This window comes from Venturia canescens, chromosome 8 (genome assembly GCF_019457755.1).
Source record: "Venturia canescens isolate UGA chromosome 8, ASM1945775v1, whole genome shotgun sequence".
Classification (NCBI taxonomy): Eukaryota; Metazoa; Arthropoda; class Insecta; order Hymenoptera; family Ichneumonidae; genus Venturia; species Venturia canescens.
Genome location: NC_057428.1, coordinates 22,300,984 through 22,313,719, shown reverse-complemented (window position 1 = coordinate 22,313,719; position 12,736 = coordinate 22,300,984). Strand labels below are relative to the sequence as shown.

Sequence of the window (12,736 nt, the reverse complement as noted above, 5' to 3'; positions counted from 1 at the left end):
AATCAAACTGTACGAAATCAACAAAACTCATAGAGTTGATTGGTTGAAATCAAGATAATCTTATTCTAGGCACAAGTATATATACGTGTCCTCAGAATTCATAATTATTTATATAATATCGTTTATACGAGACCAATCCCTGCTACCGGAGAAATCGTAATCAGCCAATCTAATTAATCCAAATTCTATTGAAAAAAATGCTGTCGTGTCACACTCAGCGTTTAATAATCGATCCCGAACTATCCTGTTGAATCCCGCGCATTTCGCAGTGTTTCAAGTCGATTTCAAGTAGCGCCACTCGTGGCTCCGTGTTCCAAAGCGGAAAGAAAGTAAACTGTATGAAAAAAAATATTTGGTGACGGTTGCTGCTCTATACTACTGCAACGACTGCGCTCGCGCAACGCGATCCAAATATATATGAAACAATAATAAAAATACAATTGAATGGTGGTGCGCGTCCGGGCGTTCTTTAATTTATCGGACACCATTGAATTTGATATTAGATGTTTCTATTTTGTTAAATAATTCCTAAGTTTCAAACATGACTACTTCCTTGGTGGCGGATTACGGTACTTCCTCGGGTTCGGAGAGCGACCAGGACATGTATGTGTGTTTTTCTTTTCCTTGACTCAATATAACAAGATTCTAAGGCTTGCTATAATAATGTAATAGCTTTCTTGGACATTGGCGCACCTTGTAATCTGTTATGATTTTTCGTTGAGTGTTCAATCCCCTGATGTTCAATCCCGTTTTTGAGAAACCAAAAAAATGTGCTTGTTCTTTGTAATCTGATATTGCTTGACTGCCAGCTCTAAGGGTCGTGAGGAGGCGGAGGAGGAGACGACGGAGGAAAATGAAGAGGACGATGACGACGATCACGATAAATATGGCAACGAGGATCAGGATGAAGGAGATGGATCGGGAAGAGTCGAGCAAAGGATAAGAAGTACAAATGGAAAATCGGATGAATCGAAGCTTCCTTTGCCAACGCCCAATTTTGCAGCTTTACCGACCCTGAAAACATCGGTTTTCACGAATCCTTTTGTAGAAGCTGAGCGAGCGAAGAGCGCGATCCTTGAAAAACACGTAAAAATGACGCCAACATTGGATGACACCAAAATGATAAATGGCCGCAAGATATGTTGGAATTATCGTAAGGGACGCTGTCGTTTTGGTCACAATTGTACATTTGCGCACGACTCTGATGTTCATCGTTCTGTAGCAGAATTAGAAGCTTCCAAGAATCCTGAAGAAACATTGATTTGTCAGACTCGTTACACCAGCCAAGTGACGGTAAGCAACGACGAAGAGCAAGAAATAGACCAGGAGAACAACGAATTGAAACAGAAGCGCAAGAAAAGGCCGGGTCTTGCACAAAATTTAGTACCTGGTAAAAAGGTATTGAAACTCTACAAAGCCCAACAGGCTAAAACGCTCGGTAGATGAGCACCTTCGACTTTTCATATAAAATGGACTCCTCGGCGGCAACTGCCACCGCCACTGACGACCATTAACATTTTCTTTCCCTTATAAAAACATCAAACACATTCGATGCTTCCAGCTATGCCCTATCCGATTTATATATCTACCAATTATGGGCGAGTACAAACTATAAATGTCTTATATCCCACTTACCGGAGATCGAAAGACATCAATTTGTACAAATTTCTTCTGCATCGTTTTCAATTTGTGTACTTTTTGAAACTCTTTTCTCGAGGTCATCGCTGCTTACAAAACTTCCATGGATAAAAAATGAATTCACGGTTTCTTACGAAACATTTCTTCCCTAGCTTGTGATATCTCGCCAACCATACCATACGCATATTGGCCGTAAAGATGTATGAATCGGCGATCTGTACCGATATTTGTACCAATCTGCGACTATTGCTTCCTTTAATTTGTAATTCTATTTAAATCATTTATTATTTCCACGATCATCGCCTTCCACTAAACAAGCTTTTATCCTATGTACATTTACGAAAAAATTGTATAATGAGCGATATAAAGTTTTGTTCTCTCGACTCTCCAAATAACAGTCCCATTGAGTATTAATCTTGAAATTTATATACGAAAAAAATGTATATTATTCGATAAAATGAATAAAAATAATAAATAAAAAAAAAGTCTGGTGAAGGATGGAATAATTAATGTCTGAAATATATCGCTTAGGTACATAACTTTCATGTCAGTGGACAAGGACATTTTTATTCAATGAGATCCTATAAAAGATACACCGCAAGGTCGGATCATTCAAACAAACACGCGGATTACGAGAAAGAGACAGGGTGCTCCGATGCATTTAAAATTTATTATAGAGTTTCTCTGTTCATTCAAAATATATAGTGTTTTGTTTTTCATCGGTCGGTGCTGGGTCTTGAGTTTTTCCCCTTAAAACCGACATAAACATCTGGCAGGCACTTTGTCTTCGGTGAAAGGAGGTTCGTTAACAGAGGCCAAAGAGAAAGCAAAAAAGCTTTGAGGAAATCATCACAATGACAAAATCATGTTCATAGTCAGGTTGAAGGAGGTAATTGAATTTTCTCAAATTGCATCACACCTTTAGGAAATTTTTGCGTCTGACAGCCCCGTCGAGGCTGCAAGTGAACTGTGAAAATTCTAAATTACGAATTCGTTAAAAATCAGCTCCCAATTTGTTTCCTAGTTTTGTCGACCTTAAAAAAGTATATATATAGATAGATCGCAATAAAATACCTTACGCAACGGTCGCTTTTCAACAAAACAGTACCGTGTATGCGAATACAGAGAATTTTAAAGCATCGAAATATCCCGTGTAGAGCCGTGTATACGGTTTCTTTCTTTGCTTTCATTTGTTATTTTGTAATAAACACACAAAATGAAATGACCTGTTTCATTCGCGAAGTCGAGGATTTCCAAGGAGCCCGGGGTTCCGTATTGTTGCATCGCGCGACCCACTATGTAGGGATATCAAGTGTGTATAGTTACAGTTTCATTTTTAGCTCTTCGTCGCTGAGTAGCCCCGCGGAGAAAAGGAGCTACGTGTAGTGACTTTTTGTTTTTCGCAACCGTGCATGTTTAGGCGAATGATAAAGCCCACTTTTTAGCTTTTTTGATAAATAATCAAATTAAACGGTCAAACGCACACGTCCGTGTAAGTTCTCGGAGTGAGAAATTTTATTCAAGCGTAGTCCGCCGTGTGGTGCTTTTGACAAAGTGTTTATCGGAATCATTGATGAATGGATTGCCTTGTTTTTTTTTTTTTTTTTTTTTTTTTTTTTTTTAACAAGAGCCATAGATTCGAAGAGTAGGCGTGTTCAACACGCATTATATCTTCCATACGACAAAGATACGCTCACTTGAAATTCGTTGGCACGTGCAACGTTAGTTGCGCGTCGACGTCGTTGGTAGCAAAAATAAAATTTGTACATGTTTCAAAAGTGATTTACTCTCTTCCTCGACGATTTGTCAGAGAGATAAAGAGAAAGCGCTCAATTTTCTGAAGACACTTGTGCGCCCACGCACACGACCTGATTAAAAAAAAAAAAAAAAATGATTCACATTAAATACATACGTCGCTTTTTCTCATAAAGGCTTCTGTCTTATTTTTCATCCGAAATAGTTAATATATATTTCTTCAAGGTTTCGAGAGCATTTCAATAAAATTGCAAAACAACGATTCGATTGTAAAACAATGAGATTTCTTGATATCGTTCGTGTGGTGGCGTATTCATAGCCGAGGGAAACAGAAGGCCGAGGATTGGCCCCGGCGATTGCTTACTCACACTCAGCTCAGAAATTATTCGCTTATTACAAGTTATATAACATATAATATGTTGTACAGTGATGAAAGAGCGAGCGAGTTTTTATGAAAATCGCATTTGCATCGCAGTCGTAAATCTAGTAACTGACTTCGAAGGTCGGTTTTGTGTTTGCGTTCATTTCCCAGTGTCTCAAACGGATATCTCAGTTAATCTTATTCATTTTTGTTACATCAGGCATATGACAAGTGTCTTATAGTACTAATCTGAATAGGGTTTTCTGTTTTGTTAGTTTGTATCACAATCATGCGTGTAGTCACGATTTCGATCTCGACCTCCTCTATGACCATTTTTTTTTGCTTCGTAATTGCGTCTTCGACGACGTAAATACTTCCGGTAAGATATTATTCGTTATTATGATTTATCAATATATAACTATACACAATAATAATGGAGCCTCGCTTTCGAGCGTGGACAAATATAAATCTTTTGTACAATTTTGTCTACTCTATGAATAAATTCATTCCTCGTATGTCCTAATCTCTCGAATGCAATTACGGGCTCATTTTGATTCGCGAATCCTCGCTTCACCTATCATGCACGACGTTCGATTCGTCGCTTCGGAGCCCCGCTCGGAGTCGTATCAAAGTCTCATTGGCCGGTATTTGAAAAGTTTAAAATGAAAATTGGCCACGTACGCGGAAACACGCCCGCAAATGGTTGAATTTGGTAAGGAAATAAAGTAACGACGAGGATTGAGAGTAAAAGAAATGAAAATTAGGAGGAGAAGCGGTGGGAACGGTCGGCGATGTCACCGGTTTTTCTCTTTGTTTGGTATATTAGTGCACTCCTCTTAAGCCCGCTGTTATTTATCGATGCGATTGAGATCGAGCCGGTGGGAGGATCCGTTATCACCGTTAGACGGATCGCCGTACACCGTCGACGAGCCATTCGCAAAATGACCCGTTAAACTTGAAGTACCATTCACAATCTTCTTGGCGCAATGATTTCCATTTGTTTGTCTCTTTGGTGAATCTCGAGATTTCGCCTCTAGTTGATCTGTCTGTGCCGCCGCCGTGAAAGTTTCGTTCTCGACCCCCCCGCCGAGGCCATTCTCCATTTTATCCTCCGCAACCGAGTCTACAAATAGCGCCGCATTGGAAACATATTCATACGATTAATATTCGTTTTTCTGTTTATCGGTTGATAATGAACGAACGAGCGAAAGGACGGAACAAAACGACTCAGGCATACTTTGTAAATTGTGACAATACTTGTTGGTTGAGTTCCATTCTTCTCTCAGACTGAGATTGAACATGCTGTAATCCGGATTGCCTGTAACCTCTTTCTCGATCGTTAGAAAATTAGGCAGTATGTTGATGAGATCTTGGCCCGCGAGTGCCGTGTACGTTTCCAGTAGCATCAATCCTCGACATCTGTGTTTAGTGTTTATAATAAAAGTAAATGGGCGTGAAATCGTTAGATTTTATCGTTAACGCATTTAATGGAAGATTAATAATTACCTCGGATGTCCGGGTTCTCGATAAATGTCGAGCTGAAAATATTGGTTGTTTATGAGAAAGCAGCGCCTTCGCTTGAATATCGTAAAATGAGAGTCGTCGCGCTGTGCCAGCATATTGAGGTAGTCTCGATGGGTCAGTTGGGTCTTGACCTCGACGACCTGGCCGCACATTTTGGGACGTCTGATGGTGTGAATGTAGGACCAGTGACCTATCAAAAGCGGTGACGATTGATTTATTTTTATTCCCCCCCAAGTTTGTTTGATTGGAAAAATGGCGAAAAAAAATAACCTTTTTGACCGCGTTTGCGAAGTCTGGCCTGCATATTGGGAGTTTTGCTCTGTAAGTAATTGTGAACGACGTCAAAGTCCTGGAAAGGTGGAAACTCGGTATCCTGAGGAAGAGGACCTTTGACGAGGAACTTGACCTTGCGACTGCTTGCCCGCAAACGGTCGCCCGTATCGATGCCCAGCTTTTGGCACACGCATTCAATCATTCGCCGTATTTTTGAATCAAAGTCCTGTCGATTGTCGATTACGTCGAAGTAGGGATGTCCGACCCAGGCAGCGGCAGCGTTGTAATCGCGTTCCCGAGCCATATCGACACCTTCGGATCGACACGCGTGATCCTCGGTTGAATAAAACTCCTCGGCTCCGTTCGCCGCCGAAACCATGTGTATTATTTGATTGTAACGATTGTCCCGGAGCTCCACGTTGTTCCATCCGTTCGAAGCCATCATCAGTTCCCACTGTTTCTTCGAAATAACTGCCCCACGGACATTATATTTTTTTTTTTTTTTTTCTTTTCTTTTTGCATTATTAAATCCACAAACAATTAGTGTATGATAGCTTTTAACATCATCGATGTTTGCCACGCGTACCTGTTGAAATTTAAATCAGACTTTCGAGGAGGTAGAAAAGGTTTGCGTGCCATCTCTATTTTAAATATTTTTAACGAGGCTGTGTTTATAACGCGTTTATCCGTCTGCCTTTTTAATCCATACACAAAGGGTTATATAGCCGAGGCTCGAGCGCGGTAAGCTTTGACTTACATGCAGAGGCGTCCATCGCACCCCGATCACAGATGATGAGACAATTTCTCGTGCAGCTCTCGCCCAGCTGGAAGAACGTATTCTCGATCTGTATCATCGTGCGTAGGAGATTCTCTTGAAACTTGAAACCTGTAAAAGTAAAAAAGAAAACGAAAAAAAAAACAAACGTACGAACTCGGAATAGATTCAATTTTGTTTTTCTCCCAATAAAAATAAAATATATTTCGCGACCAAGCGAATTATTAAATTGTTCATGTACGCACGGCTAAAATTACAATGATACGATATATGTACAATTTTCTCCCGCCCTCCCGCGTCCCCGCTCGATATTTCTGATTTCTCTTTCAATTCCAACAATCTTCGTTCATCAGTATTCGCCGACGATCTCGCGCGAGAATATTTGGATGCGAGCGAGCGAAATTTTGACATTCACGATTCTACGAATAATGTTATACGTTGGTCTTGGTCGTCGTCGTCGTCGTCGTCGTCGTCGTCGTCGTCGTCGTCGTCGTCGTCGTCGTCGTTACCACTCGCCCCGTTCGATACAGCTGCCGAGGTCAATTGGTTCCATCGACAGTCACTCGCTCTCAAATAATCCACCCGCGAGTGAGCAAGGCGAAACGAGAAAATCAGATGCGGAACGAGTCAACGAGCCCAACTCCGCTGATCATTCAATTACGAATAAAGTTGCGTCAGGCAAAACTACTATTTTCTTTCTCTCTCTCTCTCCATAAACCCCATTCGATCAACTATTAATTGTTCAACAGAATGTGATAAGCGCGAACGAGCGAAGGATCGATGCGAATGAATGAATGAATCGATAATTAAGAATATGATTCTACGCCGCAATTCTATATAAACGAGCGCAACTCATTATACTCAATATATTCATTGGATGTATGGATGATCGACGTCTAGAAGCCGCCGCCGCCCCCCGCTCCTTCCCGGTCGCGATCACAGTTTCGTCGCGCGTACATTAATTGGGAATAGCATACGGATTGGATGAAGGGTAAAGGAAATTTGAAAACTGTTGATGTACCCCCAATGAGAATGAAAGAATTTGTAAGAGGTGAAAAGTTGGTGGTTCGTACACGATTGATCGGCTACGAGGAGAGGCAGGGAGATGGGTGCGGGGTGGGACTCACCACCGTCGGACTCGAGCCTGATTATCTCTGGCCACTTGGCATCGTCCTCGTCGGCGGAGACGTTTTCTTTAACCAGTCGAGCGTTGTCCCGTTTGGCTAAAAACAACACCGTCGACCGGACATTTTTTTTTCAACCTGTACACGTTTTTTCGTCTCTTTTTATAATAGGTTACTCGCGTATAATACGAAGGCCGGATCGTCGAGCGTAAGGGACGGAAGAGAGATTCGGGGGAGAAATAACCTTGAAACGCGGAGGAGCTCCATGCAGTAGTTGGAGAGAGAGAGTGCGAGAGCACGAACACTGGGTTATCGATTTTCCGTACGTCGCTTTTCCCTCTCCCATCTCCCATTTTTTCCTCCAATATCGGCGATCCCAGCATCGGTTTGCCTCTTATGCCTGGTAAATTCGAAATTTCTTCCAAGCACGGTACGAGGTACGACCGATCGAGAAGCTCGCGGACAACGCGGCTCAAGTTCCAAGTGAATCTCGCGCGTACGAGGAGCCGACCATTTCGGCGAGCATCGTCGCGACAATCCTCGTGTCTCGTGTCAACGACGCGAAGAAGAAGCCAACGCGAGAAAAAAAGAGATTTTTAAGAGCCGCGCGGCGTAGATGGAAGCCCGTTGAACGCGCGTTATGCTCAAGGCCCGAGGACGGAGTAATCCCGTGCGCAACGTGACCGCGACCTTCTCTCCCACCGGGCAAACATTTGTTTTCTTGCTTCGATAATAATGATCGATACCGGCAGCACGGCGTTACTTGAATTTTCGCGTGAAATAGCGGAACGAGAAGAAGAAGAAGAAGAAGATTGAGGCGCAGTTGAATATACCTCCTCGTTCGTTGATAGAACGAGGGGTTGGCTCGGTGGTACTCTCGGCAACCAGCCATCCTCTTTTCTCTTGCGCAATTCCCCCGCCCCTCCTCCTCCCTCCGACAGCCGCGTCACGAGCAACAAAAATTTGTTTTCGCCATACCAAAAATTGCGTATTTTATGAAATATTTCAAGTACGACGATTGTTGTGCGATCTCTGATGCGCGCACACCGAGGAAAGCTTGTGAAATATATAAATTGCAAGTTTTGGTTTATCGAATCGATAAACCGAACTTTTATTACGTACGCGAATGTGCGATCAAAATTATTAGGCGTATTAAAGAAAAACGATGAAGAATTCCCGGAAAATATAGTGAAAGGGAATAAAAGTAGTATAGCGAAGGAGAAGAAAACTCACCTTCTTCAGCCGTCAGATCCGAGAACTTGATACCGCCACTGAAATTGAAAGAAAATCAAGCGAAATATCAGATAAGCTCGAGCCTTCGACACGACTGTCATTTCCGCATATTGTTTTTGTTTTTGCTTCTTCTTCTTCTTTCATCGTCCTTACACTCATTTTCTTTAACGATTCCAATCAATATTCTTTGTTTCCTCATATCTGAGCTGACGGTAAGAAATTGATGAAAAAAAGGAGAAAAAAACAACGTAAAGATAGATTGCGGTAAAAATTTTCCTCAAGGTCAAACGATTATTTCTCGTTGACGATTTGATGGCATACCTGAGCAGCACGGTCGCTGTCTCGGGAACACGGAACACCTGAAAAACAAGACAACCACCGCTCGATCGAATCCACAAGGAACGAGTAACCCGCATCGCATAGCATCGCATCATCAAACAAACAGACCCAATTAAAAGATCAATTTCTCGTCGCGACCGATCTCCTCCTCCTCCTCCTCGATCCCCTCTCCTCCACGTTGAAATTTTACATATTTTTCTATTTTTCGTCGATCGAGATTTTCATATCCAGACTAAAATATTCTATGCACAATTACAAAATATCCAATGACGAAAAGATTCGGACTAACGAAAAAAGAGTCGTGTCTTGCGCCCTGTCGAATTATAACGTCTTCGGGTGGGGATCAAACGTTGGAATGACTAAAATTTCGAACAGCTAAAATCTCGAGTTTATAAACTTGGAATGATAATATGAAGACAGATAGATTCGACTAGAGCTTTGAATGCCGAAAATAAATAAAGCAGAAACTGCAAGGTTCGAAGCACGTTTACAACGAAAATAAAATGTAACAATCGCCCACAAGTACGATGACTAAAATATCGATTTTTAAAAAAAATTCGACTATCACTCTTTCGATTCATAAATTACTACGGTCAGCGATACTGTGAAAATTCACAATTTTGAGAATATAATAACGAAAGACGAAATATTACTGAGGTAGAAATACAGAAACGTTAGAAAGTCGATCGATCAAAATAAAGAAATGCAGTGGATCTCCAAATATACGCGTCTCACTCACTGTGATCTCCAATTTTAAACATCGCCATTTTGACTTTCGCCTTTTCGAGCTATCGCTATTCTGCATAGGCTCGAAAAATTCACTTTCGATTTTTTCCTACTCTATACTCTGGTCTGTCTGTAAAACAATTACTCTTCATTTTGAATTCAAAAATATGAACTTTTGACATTCGGATGGTCTGTCAACGCATTCGAAATGAAAACTATTGAAATATATATTTTCGGGTAAATACTAATTCAAAGAAGGAATTTTTGATTAAACGCGCAATCTGCTGAATAGTCGATCGGGAATAAGAATTTCGAATTACTTATTTTTCTCCAAACTGATATCACAACTTTTAAAATTTCGCAATATCGACCGTTCTACAATTCAGTGATTCGACATATTGAACCCCACCCGCGTCTTCCATATTTTGGTAATAACCAATCATTTATCCCACATTTTTTCCAAAGATATCCATGTTTTTTTGGAGATAGCGAAAACTTCGGAATCAGTGCATACGACAATCGCAATTTTTCTCAAACATTTGCGTTGAGGGGATCGTTCGCGCTACAAGAATTATTGATGAAATATTTCAACTTTCCGCATCGAAATGTGCGAAAAAATGTGAAGAAAAAAATTGAATTTGAGACAAGTTTAATGCGGAGGAATATGCCGATGCGATGCGACATTTACGAAACGGTTGATTTTGAGAATACCGCGATGATAGGTAACCCCCCCACCCCATTTGTACTCGAGGCTCAGCAAATAAATATTTTATAATTCAGCAGCGATGAAAGATATAGAAGATCGCGATAAATGCCTTTTCATATCCTCTTGTATGAAACGTCATCGCATCGTTGGATATTTTGCAAATTATTATTTACATTCGTATATTTACGCCTGGATTTATTTCTTTGAGACTGTGTTAAAAACCAATGCGGTGGATCGAAACGCGATTTACAATCAAGACTTGTACTCTTTGAGCGTATATTCGTCGGAGCGAAAAAAGAAAAAATATCGATGCAGGTTGAGAAGAGAAAAGGATAAAACGCGTCGTTACCCACCTTCCAGCCCATATTTTCGAAGAAAGTGCAGAGGCGCGTTTGGCCGGTTGTTTTTCCTCCGCAGGGTCCTGCAATTCAAATATTTCAAGGTTATTCGATAATTTGGGGATAAAAGAGGAATGCAATGATTCAAAAAATAATGTGAAAAAAATGGACGCGGGCCGTTTTAATAAAAACATCGGTTGCGACGACCTTGGCCCCGTCCGTAATCTCGTTTTAACGCGAAAAAGCGCGGGAGCTTTTCCATACTTTCGAGTTGGTCAAAGATAAAAATCTTCTCTGCATCTAACGTTTTCTGTTTGGAGCTCTCGAATCGCGGAACGTCATATCGTCACGATGGGGCTAAATTCAACGAGACGCTTTTCAACAGCGGGAAGCTCGACTAAATAAAGAAAGGCTTAAAAATATTTTTTTTTATCCGACCGTCAGACGCGTACATCGACGCACCATGACGGATATCTTTCATTCATATAGCGCGTAAATTTGTGGTACTCGACAAAAAAGAGGATCTACTTCTATTCCGGATAAACGAATTAGAAGAAATGTACAGAGCACGTACGCTGTAAGAAAAAATATTCACACGCGGTTATGAATCATCTTGGAGTGTATTGCCCAAGACATAAAAACATCAACAAATCCGTCTTGGAGAAGAGACAAGATTGTCGATATACGGTGGTGGCGGCAGTAGCAGCAGCAGCAGCAACAGCAGCAAGCAGCTCGACGTGTATACGTTACGTAAATAATCGATAAACGCGTTCGTAGGATGCCAACAATTACAATGACCAACATATATCGCTCGATCGCTTTCGGATCATCGACTGTGTGCGAAATTGCTGACAAAATGAGCGAGTTTTAATAAGCACTATCATTTTTTTTTTAAATCAGTTGTTCGAAAAAAAAAGAATGGAAGATCGAATAGTTCATATAAATGGCGTGTAAATGGCGGAAGTGATTCGGAGACACGTGGTCCTTGCGACTCGAATATTTACGTCTTAATACACGGCTCTGAGCGTAGAATTATGCGAGACGAGAGAGCAATAAGAGAAAGAGAAGACAATGGGACACAAAATTTGGCAAAAACGGAAAATAAAATAAAAATTCATAGGGAACGGTTGGCGAAGCACCTGTTTCCGTAAGATTATTGTATTCAAGGTACTCACCTCCGGTTAGCACGAGTTTGTAAAGACGTTTTTGTTCCATCTTCCCTTTTTTTATAATGCTTCTTCGCGTCACGTTATTTTTCGGTTTCCACAGATGAAGAAAAAGAGATTGAGAGAGAGAGCGCGAGCGGGCCCCTCGGATGAACCGTGAAGAGTGGATATTTTTTCACCTTTTCGCGATCGCGCGAATGTATGTTGTTGTGTATGAGGAAAACAAAATTTTCCGTTCCTCCTAGATGCGTTCGTTCGATTTTTCACACACCCCCTCTTCGAACGTACCCGCGATCAACCACAGGAATTAATATGCTATTTATACTACATAAACACCTCACTGTACGTATTTTGTCGAGAGATCGATATTGTTGTACACGTCGAATACATTGGAAATCCTTCTCGACAGGCTTGCTCGTCTTTTTTAATATATTTTCCTTTGCCACAGCTCGCAACGCGCTGGCTGAGATTTTCACTCGTATACAAAACCTCCTAAGAAGTTCGAAGCTCGACTGCTCGACAAAGTTATATTACGAGTTACGAGTTACGAACAGAGCAGCAGCAGACGCGCGCAGCACCTCTCCCCCCCCCCCCCCCCCCCAGCTCTTCGAGAAACGCAGATAGCAACCCGCGAGTGCGCAGCACAATATACGATGATTAGATGATAGAAACACTAAAATTCTATTACTAATTTATATATACTGGAATGCTGATTCTCATGTGGTACCAACGGGCCCGACCGTTCCAACAGAGAAACAGTAGTGTAAAATGGCGTACT

At 41.3% G+C, this 12,736-nt stretch overlaps 2 protein-coding genes across 7 annotated transcripts; one reads left to right on the top strand and one right to left on the bottom strand.

The window, feature by feature from the left end:
* The first annotated feature begins 358 nt into the window (after positions 1–358).
* On the top strand, positions 359–2,144 carry LOC122414901 (uncharacterized). Its single transcript, XM_043426567.1, has 2 exons — positions 359–603; positions 810–2,144. The coding sequence occupies exons 1-2, from the start codon at positions 542–544 to the stop codon at positions 1,444–1,446; spliced, it is 699 nt and encodes a 232-aa protein (XP_043282502.1). The 5' UTR covers positions 359–541; the 3' UTR covers positions 1,447–2,144.
* A 21-nt stretch (positions 2,145–2,165) lies between these two features.
* Ttd14 (TRPL translocation defect 14) lies at positions 2,166–12,490 on the bottom strand. 6 transcript variants are annotated; one of them, XM_043426534.1, is made up of 10 exons: positions 11,968–12,489; positions 10,808–10,875; positions 9,005–9,042; positions 8,684–8,721; positions 7,454–7,549; positions 6,309–6,437; positions 5,549–6,022; positions 5,261–5,468; positions 4,992–5,173; positions 2,166–4,877 (listed from the first exon to the last, which is right to left on the bottom strand). In XM_043426534.1, exons 1-10 carry the CDS (start codon positions 12,005–12,007, stop codon positions 4,603–4,605), a joined length of 1,548 nt encoding a protein of 515 aa, XP_043282469.1. In that variant the 5' UTR covers positions 12,008–12,489; the 3' UTR covers positions 2,166–4,602. The 6 variants fall into 6 exon arrangements, with proteins under 6 accessions (XP_043282469.1, XP_043282472.1, XP_043282470.1 ...); XM_043426539.1 differs by having other exon boundaries at positions 4,726–4,877; positions 5,012–5,173; positions 11,968–12,490; XM_043426537.1 differs by lacking the exon at positions 7,454–7,549 and having other exon boundaries at positions 11,968–12,488.
* Positions 12,491–12,736: the final 246 nt, after the last annotated feature.